This window comes from Hemicordylus capensis, chromosome 4 (assembly GCF_027244095.1).
Source record: "Hemicordylus capensis ecotype Gifberg chromosome 4, rHemCap1.1.pri, whole genome shotgun sequence".
NCBI classification, from domain to species: Eukaryota; Metazoa; Chordata; class Lepidosauria; order Squamata; family Cordylidae; genus Hemicordylus; species Hemicordylus capensis.
The window spans coordinates 137,181,416-137,199,374 of record NC_069660.1 but is presented as its reverse complement, the minus strand read 5'-3'; the positions used below and the strand labels follow the sequence as shown (position 1 = coordinate 137,199,374).

The 17,959-nt window shown below is 42.1% G+C and overlaps 1 protein-coding gene across 3 annotated transcripts in view; it reads left to right on the top strand.

Annotated features, from left to right (window-relative positions):
* The window catches only part of WDR47 (WD repeat domain 47), an 83,339-nt gene that overhangs the window by 49,583 nt on the left and 15,797 nt on the right, over window positions 1-17,959 (top strand). For 2 of the 3 annotated variants that reach the window (XM_053250336.1, XM_053250337.1), the window contains exons 7-11: window positions 687-865; window positions 3,686-3,916; window positions 12,595-12,670; window positions 14,046-14,203; window positions 16,365-16,445. In XM_053250336.1, coding sequence (XP_053106311.1) covers window positions 687-865; window positions 3,686-3,916; window positions 12,595-12,670; window positions 14,046-14,203; window positions 16,365-16,445 — 725 coding nt within the window. The remainder of the gene's footprint in view (window positions 1-686; window positions 866-3,685; window positions 3,917-12,594; window positions 12,671-14,045; window positions 14,204-16,364; window positions 16,446-17,959) is intronic. The other variant, XM_053250338.1, reaches the window with a different exon arrangement.

Sequence of the window (17,959 nt, the reverse complement as noted above, 5' to 3'; positions counted from 1 at the left end):
CTGTTCTTGCAGGCTTTTAACTGGAATTAATTTTAATAATTTGTTTTAACAACTTTTTTTATGAGTTTGCTTTAGCTGTGTTTTATGGATTTTAAATCTGTGTTTACTTTTTATATTGTGTTAAATTTTGTACATTGCCTAGAGATGTACATATCAGGCAGCATAAAAAGATGATAAATGTTTTATCTCGCTCCATTCACAGTAGCATGTATTACAACCAACAAACTAGTTCTTATTATAAATGATTACTTTGACTAAAAGTGTCTCTTGAGCTGTCAACCAAATAATTACATATTTTAATAATAAATGCAGAAACTGTTACTTTAAAAAATTTTGTCTGATCATGACAGATTTCCTTTAAAACCAAATTCTGAAATCTGGAATTCTGGTTATGGGTTTTCCAGGTCTTTATGTTAAGTTTCAGTTTTTGAAACAGTTTCAGCAAATTTATTAGTGTGTCTCTGTGTGTTTTCCAGTTGATTTCTGGGCATAGAACAAACAGACAGAATATATACACATACTACCAAATGTTCAAAACCCTTTTACACTTTAAAAAAAATGAAAAGCAGTTGCTTTCTCCGCTTCTAGTTATGTAGTGCTGGTACAGCAGATAAAGAACTGTAATGAGAAATATAATGGCTAACACATTTTTTTAACAGCATTTAATTATGTCCTATCTTGTTTAGCTTCGTGATTCAACAGAGCAGTTTCAAGAATATTACAGACAGCGGTTAAGATACCAGCAGCATTTAGAGCAGAAGGAACAGCAGCGACAACTATATCAGCAAATGTTATTAGAAGGAGGAGTAAACCAGGAAGATGGCTCAGATCAGCAACAGAATCTTACAGAACAGTTTCTTAACAGGTTGGCTTGGGTTGATTTGAGGTTATGTCTCTGGTGGTTTTCTTCTTTTTAAACAACAAAGTCTGCAGTTTTAGCTGCCTTTTGGTTCAATGGAATATGCTTTGAAGTAAATTAAGGCTGTCACAGCCTTTAATCATAGTTTAATTATATTGTTTGGTTACAGTATTCTAAATATCAGACTTGACACTGACAGAGTAAAGTGCCCTAATATTTCCCAGGCTTTATATATTGCATCCACAATCAAAATACAAGAAAAATCCAAGGAGAGAGAGAGAGAGAGATAGATAGATATCTTCTACATGGAGTTTTAATAGGATTATATATAAAGATTGGTTCAGTACCAAAAAATATTATAGTGATCAGTAATAATATACCTATGCCCAATGTGGAATTGCCACACTAACATAAAAATCAATGTAAGAGGAACTTGCAATACTTTAAAATCCTATGTCAAATCAAACACAATCATATATAATATCATGAAAGTGGATCTTTCCTCAAAAGGATAAGAAAAAAAATTCTAATGAGAAGAAGCCATGGCAATCTCCCCAAACCTGCAGTCCATTTCTTTAGGGAAGATAGTCTATAAATTCTCTAGAACAGTCAGATGTGTTTCGATTATAGGCTTGTTGTCTTCAGTAGCTTATGTTACAGAATACCAACCACCCAGTAATAAATCCAGGGTCACGTAGAAATCTATACAAAATACAGTCTAATAGAAATTGAAATTAAAAAAACTAGTTAAAATACAGAAATAGTTGTACCAAGTGTAAATTATTATTTCTTGTTTACACAGTCAGACAGGTGTTATTGACTGGTTTATTTTATCCAGACATCGAGTCCTTCCCAAGGACCTGGGATGCCAGAATTTTATTGTCAATGGTTATAGATATCATCGCAGAATATAGGCTGTTCCCAGTAAAGCTGCTTTTTGTAATTGGCTGATGGTGATTTCTGTGGCCCCTATGGTGTTGAGGTCTTTTGGAAGGTCTTTTGACCTTCAAGGTCTTTTGGAACTGCACCCAGGGCGCCAATTACCACTGGGATTATTTTGGTCTTCTTCTGCCACAGCCTTTCAATTTCAATTTGTAGATCTTTGTATTTGGTGATTTTTTCTATTTCTTCTTCTTCTGTTCTGCTATCCCCTGGTATTTCTATGTCGATTATTTTGACTTGTTTTTCTTTCTTCTCGACTACAGTTATATCCGGTGTGTTGTGTGGCAGATGTTTGTCTGTTTGTAGTCGGAAGTCCCATAATATTTTTACATCTTCATTTTCTACCACTTTTTCAATTTTATGGTCCCAATAATTCTTGGCTACAGGTAGCTTGTATTTTTTGCAGATGTTCCAGTGTATCATCCCTGCTACCTTGTCATGCCTTTGTTTGTAGTCAGTCTGTGCGATCTTCTTACAACAGCTGATCAGGTGTTCCACTGTTTCATCTGCTTCTTTACAAAGGCGGCACTTGCTGTTTGTTGTGGATTTTTCTACTTTTGCTCTTATTGCATTTGTTCTTAGTGCCTGTTCTTGTGCAGCCAGTATTATTATTATTATTATTACTACATTTATATCCCGCTCTTCCTCCAAGAAGCCCAGAGCAGTGAACTACATTCTTGAGTTTCTCTTTCACAACAACCCTGTGAAGTAGGTTAGGCTGAGAGAGAAGTGACTGGCCCAGAGTCACCCAGCTAGTTTCATGGCTGAATGGGGATTTGAACTCAGGTCTCCCTGGTCCTAGTCCAGCACTCTAACCACTACACCACGCTGGCTCTCTATTTTTATATAAATAAAAATTCATATAATTTTAAAACCTAAAATGTTATAAAAATGAATAACATACATACAGCATGTGGTAATATCTTATTTTCTGTGTGAAAATAACCGTGGAGCATAGGAGTACTGTTATTCTCAGTCTACCGCTAGCCTGAGGACTTCTGGGGGCTCCCCCCTGTTCCCCCCAGCACCTACAGGGGCCACTAAAGGCACGCGCTCACACATACACACACACACACACACACTTGCTGGCTCCCTCAGGGAGCTGCTGGACTTGTCTGTCAGCTCTCTCCTTCCTGCCTGTGGCCACTAACAGAAGGAGTGGCCACGTGGCCCTTCTGCTGTTCCCAGGGGAGGCTTTGTTCAAACGCTGGCTGGAGAGAGAGTTGGAAATTGCCTTCTCAGAGATTGAATAACTAAATATAGTGGTTGACATCTTGACTGACAAAATGCATTCATGAAGAAGGACTACAGGGATGTGACTGGGGCCCATGTGCAAGTCCCTCTACATGCACTTGATTGTGTAAGTGGACGAAATGTCCCTGCACTCTAGCAGCACTTTGGCAGATGTGTTTCCTCTGCATGGGCAAAGTGGGGACATTTCTACCACTTGCACAACAGCTGGCATATAGATTGAATGGGGGAATAGGGTGTAGGCCCCAGTTGCATCCTCACATCCCTCTTTACACATGCACTTGGTTACAACAACAACATTTATACACTGCTTTTCAACAAATCAATTCCAAAGCAGTTTACATAGAGAAATAATAAATAAGATGGCTCCCTGTCCCCAAAGGACTCACAATCTAAAAAGAAACATAAGATAGACATCTGCAACAGTTACTGGAGATACTGTGCTGGGGGTGGATAGGGCCAGTTACTCTCTCCCTGCTAAATAAAGAGAATCGCCACGTTAAAATGGTGCCTCTTTTCCCAGTTAGCAGGGGTTAGTCAGGTTATCAGCCAGTGTTGATGACATTGTCATGAATAGTATACATTATACTTTTATCGTTCTTACTGGTAGTTTTTAATATTTTTATCCTGCAGGTCCATTCAGAAGTTGGGGGAGCTAAACATGGGTATGGACAGTCTGGGAAATGATGTGCAGACTCTAAGCCAGCATTGCAATGGAAGCAAAGGAAATGTGTCCACCTCTCTGGATGCTAGTCAGAGAATAGCAAGTGATAGTTCAAACGTTAATACAAGCACACCTCAGAAGTATGGCTCCACTAATCCAGTACCCTCACTTGAAGAATCACCTGTCCATGGAAATCAAACGTAAGTATTGGAACAGTTTCATGCCTGTCAGTACTGTTTTATAATATATTTCTATTTAAATCACTTTGATGTGCAGCCCATGTAACATATTGTTTGCTGACAAAATATTTGTCATAATACCAAAATCCTGACCAAAATTTAATAGTAGCTGAATGCTAAAATACTGCCAACATTGGAGTTGCTCAGTCTTTCTCTGTTTGATGCAAGTCAAATCAACTAATTTTAATAACTAGCCTCTCAAGCTTAGCTTTTCTATCAGTGAAGTGTTGGTTTATTGCTGAAGAGGCAACACACAGTGGGTTTTAACCCTCTGTATCTGTCACCTTAAGTGGTGCAGCGGGGAAATGTTTGATTAACAAGCAGAAGGTTGCCGTTTCAAATCCCTGCTGATACTATATCGGGCAGCAGCAATATAGGAAGATGCTGAAAGGCATCATCTCATACTGCGCGAGAGGAGGCAATGGTAAACTCCTTCTGTATTCTACCATAGGAAACCAGAGGGCTCTGTGGGCGCCAGGAGTTGAAATCTACTTATCAGCACACTACCTTTATCTGTTGCTTAATTTAGAGTGGGAGTGGGAAGTAGAGGAGAGCATCAAAAAGTTAGGGATAGGAAGCAGAGGAGAGGATCTCCTAGGACACCACTAACTGAAATGAGCCTGGCATATATCAATTTGTGGCTGAAGTAAAATCCATCTCTGTAGGGATCCATGGTCCCTCACAACTGGGTCTTCTGTGTCTGCGCAGTAGGCCCGCGGAAGAATCTTTAGCTCCATTTAGGTCTTTTAAGGCATAGTGATATCGGAGCCTTCATAGGAACATAGGAAACTGCTATATACTGAGTCAGACCATAGTCTATCTAGCTCAGTATTGTCTTCACAGACTGGCAGCGGCTTCTCCAAGGTTGCAGGCAGGAATCTCTCTCAGCGCTATCTTGGAGAAGCCAGAGAGGGAACTTGAGATCTTCTGCTCTTCCCAGAGCGGCTTCATCCCCTGAGGGGAATATCTTGCAGTGCTCACACATCAAGTCTCCCATTCATATGCAAGCAGGGCGGACCCTAATTAGTTATGGGGACAAGTCATGCTTGCTATCACAAGAACAGCTCTCCTCTCCTCTTCAAAGGGTGTCTATAGAACCGGCTGTAGAGTGCCTCCCTCTTCAGTTCCTTTGCTACTCGCATTGCCTCAGGAAGGATCTGCTCCTGTTTCCCCTCATTTCTGTAAGAGATTGAGATACTTATTTTTACTTATCTGTACTATTGACTCGGACTGTTCTTGACTATTATTTCTGCTTACTACTTTGGACTGTGTTTCAACTTGGTTATTCTGACCTCGGACTGTTTCTGGACTTTGCTTGTTACTCCCTTCAGCTTAGGCATTCTATCTCTGATTTTTTGGCTGACTTGGACTGTATTTGGACTTAGCTATGTCTGCCCCAAAGAGCTTTAAACGCTGTGCAACTTGTAAAGGTACTATGCCCTCCTCGGATGTCTGTCTTTTAAAAAGAAGACACAACTGAGCTGGGCACTTTCTCTCATATAGGAGCTGCATCTCTATATGAAAATATCCTTCTCCTGGGAATGGTGAGATTGAGCCCGATCTGCCATTGCCACCAAAGACTGCATCGCCTAGCCTGTCAGCACCATCGCCGTCAACAAACGCCAAAAATTTCAACCCCATCCTCAGCGAAAACGCCCTCTCCTCCTTTGGCTCAGCCTAAGGCATTGTTCTCCCCTCAACTGTAGTCTTCAGAGACCACTTCTTTGACCTTGTCAGCTTCAGGACGCCCAAGTTCTTCTCCTTCAACATCGATAGGCTCTCAATCTGTGCTGCAGACCCCACCAACGTCGACGCCTCTACCCTCGGTGCTGAGATATTCGATGTCATCGCCGACGCCACACACTTCATTGGCACTGGCTCATGTTCTGCCATCGTCATTGTCGACGCCCTCGCCCTCCTTGCTGACGTTGATGCCTGTGACCACTATGGATCCACATCGTCTGTCTCCTGTTCTGTCCTGCACTGCCTTCACCCAATAGTTATTTCTCAAACATCGACAAGGGTTCAGTCACCCTCTCTTTGATTGCCAGATTATCCAGTGTCACCTCCTTTGGATTCCCTGGCACTCCAAAGCCTGCTGCGTTAAGAGCTGGATCTGCAAATTTTCTTGGGATCTGCGAATTCAACTCCATTGGGCTCTAGCTTTAAGGGGTTCACCCTGTCACAAGGACTTGATACTGAGGAACCTGAATCACCCATGTCAATATCTAAGATGCCAACTGGTGGCTCATCTACCTCCATGCCACAGTGTCCTTCAGCTTTACCCTGGAGGGGCCATTTTCTTTTCTCAGCTTTCCATGTTCCTGAACACCCCCCTGGACTATTACAGTTCCCCAGGAGCCTTTGATTCACCATACCTCAGAGCTAGAGAGCGCTTTCGCATCCATTCTCTTTATAGCTCAGCAGCTTTGCCTTATGATTTTTGAGGAGCACAGACTCTCAAAGACGATGCGTCTCAAGGGAGCTTTGCTAGATCCACTGATTGTCCCTCCTTTTTGGATCTTTTCAAAAAGCCTGCTATACCACCTGTGCCTTCAAGGCCCTCCATACCGTTGCTCAGGACTCCGCCACCCACACCAGTGCTGCCGGAGTTACCTGCTTGTGAGCTACCTTCCATTCCTGCTGGTCCTTTAACACCTGCTCCTCCGGTGACTCCTGGACCAATGTGCCCTCCTTCTCCATCTGTTCCAGTGTCACCGTCTTTCCCCTTACAATTTGCTCCTAGGGATTCTCTCCCTAAGGACCCTGACTCTGATGGGGAATCCTCGTACACCTCTAATAATGACTCTGATGTGTCAGAGATGAACCTGGGGACTTCGCCTAATGACAGTGTGGGTCATTGACCATCGAACTCTCAGAAGAAAACAAATCCTATTGGATGCAAGTTCAAGAAATGGCTAGGGCCTTGGGCCTCAAGATCCCCCCCACCCAGAGGATACTGTCATGGACCCTGTGTATAGTTAACTGTCTACCACATCTGTGGTGCATCCCACCACGCTTCCAATGCTTCCATCCCTGTTGGTGGCTTCTAAGGCTGCTTGAGGCATGCCCTCAACTCCTTCCTGTAGGCTCCCAGTGGCATCTGGTGGACCACTGTGTGAAACAGGATGCTGGACTAGATGGGCCATGGGCCTGATCCAGCAGGGCTATTCTTATGTTCTTATGTACTCTTCCATGTAAGAAACTGGAGAACTTGTATCAGTTCCAAGAGACCTCCTGCCCTTTTCCTTTTCAAATATCCAGCACTGAACTCCCTAGTAGTGGATTGTACATTACAATCCATATCTGCATGAAAACACTTGGCCCCTGTAAGTAAAGAAGTCCGTAAGCTGGACTCCATGGCACTAAGGTTTTACTCTTCGGATGTCTTTCGCTCAAGGTAGCGAGTACTTGGCCTGTATGGCCAATACCAACAATCGCTGTGGGACAAGATGAAAGATGAAGTGAATGTTCTACCTGAGCCCTTTAAGGGCAGGTTCCTATCTACCCTCTCGAATGAGGCAATGAGTAAGCACAACTAAATACCTGACAGAATCAAAATTGCTGGTAAGATCCATTGTACTTCATCACCATGCCTGGCTCCGATCTACACCTCTGGAGCCAGAGATTGAGTGTATCCCATTTTGACGGTGAGGGATTATTCTTGAAGGACACTGATGACACAATGGAGAAACTTAAGAAACTGCGTTATACTGCTAAGACCTTTGCGCATTCCCAGTCATCTACTTATTAGAGCTATCACCCTACTTTCAAACACTGTCTATGTTAAATTTTATGGTTGTTTTTAAATTGTTGCATTGTTTTAACTTTTATACGTGTTTTAATTGTTTTTATGTTAACCACCTAGAGACTAAAGTTTGGGCAGTATAGAAGTTTAACAAATAAATAAACAGAGGTACCAACCTCAGCCCTCCCAAAATAGGGAAGGTTGCCATGGAGGTTCTAAACTGTATTCAAGATGCCCCTTCCATCAGCGTCAGAAGGGCCAACAGAAATCCAAATTTGGGAAACAAGTCAAGTGGTCGTTTTAATGTCTCAGACCTGGAAGTATCTCTCCCTGTTTCTTCAGCTGACATCTGTCTCACCCACTTCCTCCCTTCCTCATGTCACGTAACAGACACCTGGGTGTTATGCATGGTGACCAATGGCTATATTATTGAATTTGACTCTCTACCTGCCCATGCAGACATAAAATACATCCACTCTACTGCTATCCTTGAAGAAGAAGTTTCTTCACTGCTCCAAAAGGATGCCATAGAACCAGTTCTATTTTCTTCCATGAACACTGGGTTCTATTCCAGATACTTCCAGGTCCCTAAACAAGATAGTGGACTCTGCCCGATCCTGGACTTACAAGTTTGAACAAGTTTGTCCGAACCTCCAAGTTTCACATGATTTCTCTACAGTCAATAATGCCACTGTTGTGGGAGGAGGAGTGGTTGCATCCTTAGACTTTAAGGACGCTTACTTTCATATCTCTATACGTTCTTGACACCGCCAGTTCTTGCGCTTTTGCCTGTGCACTCAGGCCTAACAGTACAAGGTGCTCCCGTTCGGCCTCTGTACTGCCCCAAGAGTTTTCACTAAGTGCATGGTGGCTGTCATCACCGTGTTCAAGGTGTCTCTATTTTGCCTTATCTTGATGATTCGCTTTTTACAGCAAAGGAGAAATCAACTCTCCTTTTCAGCCTACAGCTTACTCTCTCTCTTCTGGCAGATCTGGGGCCCAGTGTCAATTTAAAAAAATTGGTCCTGACCCCACAGCGTGCCATCCAGAACATTGTTGCGATCCTAGATGCAGGCGAGAAGAATGTGTACTTACCTGCAGAGTGCATTCAGGCCATTTTCTCTATGGTGGTTGCCTTCCAGTCTGCTCCCAGGCAACATGCTTGTTCCATCCAGCATCTTTTGGGTCTGATGGTTTCATGTACAATGATGGTGGTGAACATGTGCCTGAGGATGAGGAGGCTCCAGTTCTGGCTGCTGTCTGTCATCTGGCTGAATCTGGTCAGCCAGAACAAATGGTTAGTTGTCCCAGATAATATCCTACAAGACATATGTTGGTGGTCACAACCTGACTCCTTGGCACAAGGAATTCCTTTTCAAGTGCCGAACCCTACAGTATCGGTCACTACCAATGCATCTATGCAGGGTTGGAGTGCTCACTGTGGGGCTCTGAGAACATGAGGCCTGTGGAACTCCCAGCAGCAGGAACTCCATGCTAACTTTCTAAAGCTCCTGGCTGTTTCCCTAGCCTTTAAAGCATTTTTGTCCATCATCCATGGCCAAGTGGTTTAGGTACATATTGATAACACTACGGCTATTGTCTACCTTAACCATCAAGATGGCACTGTGTTGAGGTCCCTGAACAACCTTGCCTTACAACTATGGGACTGATACTTGTGTTATGATATATCCTTCTTATGGCCATCCATATCAAAGGAGAGGATAATGTTCTGGCTGACTCCCTTAGTTGAGATGTTTCCTTCTCTACTCTCCATGAGTGGGAGCTAAACAATGCTCTTCTGTTGGACCTTTTTGACTCATGGGGTAAACCTACTGTTGACTTGTTTGCCCCTATGGACAATACTAAGTGCTCTCTGTTCTGTTCTAGGGTGGACCTTGGTCAAGGATCACTAGGGGACGCTTTTCAAATGCATTGGCAGGTCAGACTATATTATATGGTTTTCCCCCTTTCCCATTGTTATCCAGGGTAGTGGGGAAGATCCTCCAAGAGCACACACAGTCCGTCCTAATCTGCCCCTAGTGGCCCTGGTTCCCCGCTCTTTGGCTATGCAAGGGGTTTTACCGTCACCTCCCACCATGACGGGTTCTCCATATGAGAGATGGGGTCAGGTCCTCCACCACGCTTTGCAGACCATCTTGTTGATGGCATGGAGGCTGAACTTCTAGATGAGATCCTGCTAAATGACAGAGAGGCTTCTACAAGAAGGTCCTACAAGTGCAAATGGAAGCATTTCACATCTTACACTTCTTCAAATGGCTTTGACACACTCAAGGCCTCGATTCATCAAATACTCTTCTACCTCACTGATCTCAAGGGATTGGAACTTTCAAACACCTCCTTTAAAGTCCACCTTGCCACCAGGGCTGGAATGGCAAGTCGGTCTTTGTCCATCCTGACTCTAAATGCTTTCTAAAGGGAGGTAACAACTTATACCCTCTGGTGTGGGCTCCCATTGAACTTGGAGCCTCTTGCTTGTGTTGTCTACACTTACAGAGGGCCCCTTTGAGCCATTACTGTCGTCTTCCATGAGACTGCTATGCCTGAAGTTGCCATGACATCAGCAATGCAGGTCAGTGAACTCACTGCCCTAAGGGTGGATTCCCCTTATACCAAGTTTTATCCAGTTATTCTCCGTCCAGATCCTGACTTCATTCCTAAAGTTGTGTCAGACTTTCATCTCAGCCAGGACATTATACTACCTACATTTTTCTGTGACCCTTCTACATCCCTCAAACATTCTATGCACTCCCTAGACATTCGAAGGTGTCTCCTTTACTTCCTTGACCACACAAAGGCATTCAGGCAGTCGAACAAACTATTAATTTCCTATGTAGGAGTTAGTAAAGGTTCAGCCATTTCTAGACAAAGATTGTCCAATTGGCTAGTACAACTGATTTTTTTTTTTCCTGTTATAAAAAGCAAGTTGTTCAGTCGCCCTCCAAGATCAGGGCGCATTCAACAAGGTCCATGGCTACTTCAGCTGCCCACATGTCGGGCATCAGTATGAAGGACATTTGCAGAGCTGCTGGTCCTTGGACCTGCCCTTTGTCCAACACTGTGGACTTGCGCTTTGCTTCAGAGGCCAATTTTGGTCGGGCATTTTTTAAAAATGTACTGTTACCACTATCAGCCATCTCCTTAAACGGGAGCTAGTCACTCACCCAGTTATGAGGGACCATGGATCCTACAGAGATAAACAGGTTGCTTACCTGTAACGTATGATCTCTGTGGGAATCCAAGGTCACTCGCAACACCCGCCCAGCCATCCCCTCTACTAGATTATTTTTGATGTGAACTGTTTTTGTACTTGTGCTGCTATGATTGTTTTGCTGTAGTCTTCTACTTCTGGATGTCATCAGCCTCTTTGCAGTAGCCAATTCAGGAACCGAAGAGGGAGGCGCTCTACAGCCGGTTCTATAGACAGCCTTTGAAGGCTCCGATATCACTATGCCTTAAAGGGCTGGAGCGCCTAAACGGAGCTAAAGATTCTTCCACGGGCCTACTGCGCGGACGCAGAAGACCCAGTTGTAAGGGACCATGGAACCCCACAGAGCTCATAGGTTACAGGTCAGCAACCTGTTGTCCTCAGAGGCAACTCTACTTGCTTCATTCCCCCCACCCCCACAAAGTGGTAAGATGAAATCCAAGAGACTGCACAATGGGTACCATACAGTGGGGGGAAATGAAATGGGAAGAGTTACCCTTGAAAAAAGGCTTATACCAGTAAAGCGTCCTTATTTCAATTAGTAGTTTCCTAGCACTTGTTGAAATCCCTTCCTTTCATTGACTTATGATGCATCACATGCATATCTATTATATATTTTGAAGAGTTTGTTGGTTTGTGCAAAATAAAGTCCTACTTCCTTAAGTCCTACATTTACCAAGTTTCTCATACACAATGCTGTCACTGAAATTAGCTGAATGGACTACTTTTTACACCAGAATATGCTCAGGGACATGTTTAAGTTGTTGTTGTATTTTTAATTTCTTGGAAGAAATTCTGAATATAATAATATTTTAACTGTTATTGTTCTTAACAGATTTTAAAAACTCAATCAGATAAATAATTCCAAGATGACATCATGTCCAAGAGAAGCAGAAGATCTTTATCAAATTCAATTCAATTCAAAATTGCCGTATTTTTAGCCAATAAAATTAATAATGTTTTGAAGTTATCATACTGTTCAAATTTCAAACTGTTCTTTTACTTCCCTTTTGCAAGCACATTAATAAAATATTCTATGATATATACAGGTGGCCCTTGAATAATGATTTCATCCGTTTGACCGTTGCCTCCCTGTAGACAAATTAAGTTATCGGGGGGGGGGGGTAGTTTCGATTTTTCATGCTCCCCCCACCCTGCCAACTAAATTGGTATGCAAATAGCCATTTAAAGAAGATTTAAAGAAGCGGTGCAAGAGGCGCAGGCTGCTCCATCCACTCTTGCTTATTGTGCCTCTTCTTTAAGCCTCCCCACACATCAGCTGAGAAGCAGTGGGAGTGGTGGTTTAAACTTTACACCTCCCCACACTTCTTCGTTGATGCGCTGGGAGATTTAAAGTTTAAATAGCCATTTTCCCTGCACAAGCTGCTCCATCCACTCTTGCTGCCACAGTGGATTGTTTAGCTAAGGAACCTAGACCCATTTTGGAGGTCAGATCAAGCACGCCAGTTTTCACAGATGTTACACCTACAATATCAGAGGGGCTCTTGGATTTCATTTCTTGAACTTCCCTAGCAGTGTAATCTATGAAAAATGACTTCGCCCAGTCACCTATGGGGACTAGCACACCTACTAGTTTATACTAACTTAAAAGGATGAAAGACTTCATTTTCGTGCTAAATTCAAATTTGTGTGCACTTAAACTAGAATACCAGAACATGCTGCTCTTCAGGCACAACATGATGATTCTCCAGGGCACCTATCAAGAACAGGAGGCGATGAGGTAGGATTTCTCAAGGTGGAGTGTGAAGCACTAGAATTTGGATCATGCTCTTCTTAAATGTTTGTGTTATATGTCTTATGCTTCAAAGAGTTTCAAGTATACTTAAGAAACTTCTTCTGTTGCCCCCATAAAACAGTACTTTGAAGTTTTCAGTAAAGTGTAACTGTTTTTCATTTCTCAGATCCTAGGAAGAGAAGTAACATACAGATAATGTCTGGACTGTGATAAACAGCTTCCCAACTCCCAATTGCATTGCTTGCATAGTGCATTAGATTACGGTTATATTTGCTGTTAACAACTGGGGCATGAAGCCTCAGTTTGCAATCAGTTATTCAACCATAGGATGACATTACATGATAGTGACATTAAGTAAATATCAGTATGCACAGAGGGCTAGAACACAACCCAGAAAATCGTAAGCCAATATTTAAGGATAACTTACCAAAATCCCAGAGCCACTGGCATTTGTTTCCATCAACCATGTGCCACATAGGATTTTGCTTATTTGTTACTAAATTTACACGAGTAAGTGCTTGAGTCTTTTTTTTTTTTTTAAGGTGCAGAGGGTAGGAATGAATGGGGGAAACCCTGTTGCACATGTAGAATTCTGCTTGTGTGCTTTAGGATCAATTGATGTAAACTTAGGACTGGTTCACATATGACAGCAGTTGAGGTTCACGTGAGCACCTGCCTCCCCGGGAGTGTGCAAACCTTCACTTCCTTTCAAGGTTCTGATACACCGAGCGGCAAGAATGGTCATGACATCTGAACCCACCAATCTTGGCATGTCCTGTCCTGATTCCTTCAGGGAACCCAACATGGGTCACTTCTTTGGATCTTGGAAATAGAGGCTTGTACAGGGATGAGAGAGCTTCCAAGACAGTGCTCACCCAAACCTCGGATGCCATTGTTACATGTGAACCCACCCTTACTCTAATTTCTCTAGAATCTTAGATGTAGTCATCATTGTCTACTCCTCCATCCCATCCCAAGCACACATTGAAAGTGTTCTGGAGTGATACTGTATCATATAGCATATGCAAGAAGTGGGAAGGGACTTGCATAACAGTAGAGAATGAATGCTCTGGGCTCCCAGCTTCTTCTCCTTCATCTTATGGTTAGTTTAGCATGTTATTTTTTAAAAAATAAACATCTCCTTCAAATGAGCACACTTAAGGTGTTTTAAAAAGATTATGTCATGTGCATTAAAAAGATTTACTTCGTTCTGGGTATTCCAACCCACTGAATAACATTAATATTAATCTCTAAATATCTCCTATGAGCTTTCATATTTCTTTGTTTATAACCAGAATGGGATATTATTTATGGCTCCCTGGAAATGTGTAAAACTGTGTTGTAACTTTTCACACAACAGGATGATAAATCAAAAAAGCAATTCATTTGTATCAATACCCTAGAAGATACACAAGCTGTCAGAGCTGTGGCTTTTCATCCAAGTGGCACTATGTATGCTGTTGGTTCCAATTCTAAAACCTTGAGAGTGTGTGCTTATCCAGACCTCCAAGACTCAAGGTAAGAGTAATGACTGAGCATACATTATTCCTACTCTCTCATCACTTGATGTCTGACATTTGTATTCATTTCTGTTCTGTGCTTTTGTCACTCACTATTTTTACATCCTGTTTTTTTAACCTCAGCAGTATTATAAGAGTTTGGCTCTTGAGCACCACAAAATCCAAAACATCTTGTGCGAATAAAGAAGAAAGCTATCTATAGGAATCTTTCCAATTCTCCTCACTATATTTTTTAAAAATAACATCATGACCAAGAAGCTTTAGGATAGACAGTACATTCACACCATTCCCAAAATTATGACTTTCATAACAGTACTAAGGTCAGTTTAAATTCTGTTGTTACCACCTTAAGAGACTCCACCATACATTTTCTATTGGAATTGGAGGAAAAGCTTAGTGTAGAATAAAGCTATCCTGTCTCCACCTTGATGAACCTATAAAATGAAGAGTTGAGCCCAGTCATGTGCCACAAGCACAAATCTGATGTGATGAAAACCTAAACAAATATGAATTCTGACTTGATCAAATTCTTTTCTGTGGAAAATTACATTAAGGGACCCTCTGGACCATTCAACTATGGTCATTTGTTAAAAATAATGCCAATATTTAATTTTATTATATTTATATCCTGCCTTTATGGATCTCAGGGCAGCATTCATGGGTGTTCCCAAGTGGTCACACTGACCATACCTAGACTGTTTTAAATTCAGCAAAGTGACTATAACGTGTCACAGATCATGTCCCAGATACTTCTCTTATTCATAATATCCTGTAAAGTATGTCATCAATATATTTTCTGACATGATCTAAGGTCATACAATAACTTCATGCAGAATTTTGAAACTGAGTTTCCTGTATCAAAATTCAACAACTTACACTACCCTGACTCTCGTGGAGATGCATGCTCCGACGTGTGTCTGTGTGTTCCAATCTTGCAAATAGTAATCTTTAGTCATGTGAAATCGTAGTTATTTGCTGCCCCATTCTCTATAGATTTTCAATGCCCCTCCCCTCAGCTGCTAGATCCTAGCTTCAACAGGCTCTCAGGGATTTTGGCAGCTGCACCACTCATTTGGCCTCAGAGATCTGGAGCAGGAGTGGCTCTGGACACCATCAGTCCCCATCTCTGGCAGTTCTGCTTCTGTGCTGCATTGCAGAGGAGGCACAGGGCTCAGGAGGGATTCTGAACCCTCTTCCTCTAACTTTATCATCGGCTCTCATTTCCCTAAACAGAGCCCAGCATGCCAGGCATTCTTGACAGGTGGATGAGCTGCTCCTCTCAGGTGTGAAAGCATCTCCGCCTCCCACAGCAGTCGCAGTTCCTCCCTTGCTGTTGGCCCTGCAACCCCACCCCCCCAACTACTGGGACAGCCCCGCACAGCCACCAGCCACCATTCCTGTCAGCCAGGCCATGCCTGCAATGGCAGACTTTCTAGGGTGGGGCTCAGGACATCCTGGCCTGTTGGTTCCCAGTAGGTCTCTACTTGCATTCTGGCCTTAACAATGGAAAGCAGGATAGGCTGGATATTTTCTCTTTCTGCTTGAATGAGGTGCAGACAAACAGAGACATAAACCATAGAGGCAACTGCCACAGCACATTATTGTGTGAAGAAACATAAGACTGCTGTGGTGTTGTACCTTGTGTCTTAATGATGAAGCAATTGGCTAGCTATCAACAAGTCCTAATTACTATGCATATTTGACAGTTAGGAAATCTATATTAGTGACTCCACCTAATTAGTGACCCTACATAAGCTGTTTCATTGAAGTAAGTGAGATTACTTGGAAGTCCTTTCAGGATTACTGTTACTTCAATTTGGCTGAAAACCCGAGTCAAACAAGCTATTAAAGAAAATAGTTTGTTTCTCCATGTCTCATGCTGAACTTGCTCACCTCTATCGTCTTGTATGGCTGCAAGCATGGCAGATACCTGAACAAATGTCATTTGTGGAGGATGGGATATGTCACGTGGCTTGCTGCTTGTTAAGTGACTTGGCAGTTTGTTTTATAAAAGTTGCCTAAGTGTAGTATCATTTTAGTGTGACTCATCACAAGCCAGCCTTCACCTCTTGAAATTTAAGAAGTCATATATTACACTGGATATTTTGTGAATTGTTTGTTTTAGTCTTTTTATAACTGTTTGCTTATATGCTGTTTAGCTTCTCCTCTGCTGTTCCTCGAAAACTGGTATTTGACTTAGGCAGATCTTCGATCTCTTCCTCTGTAAAGATGACAACAAAGTAACTAGTAACTTTATTTCCTCTTACAAACACTTTGGAGTTGCCAGATCGTTTGTTTTGTTTTGCTTTTTTCTGTGTCTGTTGCCTAACTATTTGAAAATACCACATTTTCCATATTTTGTACTCTATCTCCATTACTCATTTTTCTAGACCCACTTTCCAGCTTCTGCAGCATGAAATAATCAGTTATTTAAAATAATCAGCTGTTAGTGAAAGCTTCTTGGTTATATTAACTTTCTGTTGCCCTATTAGCATCTTGCTTTTATTTGAACTGCTCCACAACCAAATATTAGCATTATTCCACTGCCTTTACACACCTGATTTACTGTGTTGTTGTTGTTAATTATTGTTAAATGGCTATTTTCTTGCACTATAAATAAGTAATGGTTAAATTAGGATAGAGAAAAAGAAAAAACATGCCAGTCAGATTATTTCAATTACCTAGCTAAAGGTAAGAATTATAAACCACTCTGTACACTGAAAGCAGCAATAGAAATCACAGGTGATTTAATTCAAGAGTCTTTGTCTTTATCTTCAGCTCCCTAAGTCTGATTTTCTTAGTTCATTTTCTAGGATTTCACTGTGTTGCCTTTGACTGTCTAAAGCTTTGTAGTGAATGTGTGGCTGGCATTAGGAAAGAAGGAATGCTGGTCTGTATTCCCACAGTAACTCTAGAATCAGCAAACAAGGTTTTGGGCAACCAGTATAAAATGGTTCTGAAAAAACTCTGATTTTTATATAAAGATGCTGGCCTCCATTACATTCCCTTGTTGCTGAGACACACTAGAGGTGGTGGTGGGCAGTTGCAGGAGGACTACTTATGTAGTTCTTATGTATCAGAACTATATAACTAATCTTATGTGACACAGGTATGCCATTGCAAGGATAGCTGCTACTGCAAAAATAATGGTGAGAATAGGGTTAGTGCCAGGGCACCATTTGTGCCTACTCTCTGGTACTGGGGATCACTAATCTCTGATCCTGTAAGCTGTAAGTAAGTAAGCTGTAAGTGGATCAGCAAACAAGATTAATAATAATAATAATAATAATAATTCAATTTCTATACTGCCCTTCCAAAAATGGCTCAGGGCGGTTTGCACAGAGAAATCACAAAGATGCAGTCATTAGACTGGTAGCTTTCAAACTCTGTTCCAAGAAACCTTGGGTTCATCAGAAGCGTACTAGGATTCCACTGTGAAAATGTTGGCTATGGGGGCAGGAAGGAGGGCAGGAAAGGAAAACGCAGTTTGTTCAATTTCTATACTGCCCTTCCAAAAATGGCTCAGGGCGGTTATCCACCCTGGTATATCCATCTTGCTATATCCATCTTGCTGATCTTCTCAGAGTCTCCATGTTGCAAGGAAGCATATTGTGCATGTTCTAGGGTGTACTCGGTTATGTAGGATGATAAGAAGGCCCATAAGCTGCACTGGAACCTAGTGGAAGCTGAAAGAACATTTTAGATTGTGCCCTGGAAGCAGCTGTAACATTCAGAGCTTTTGAGGCAGATGCAT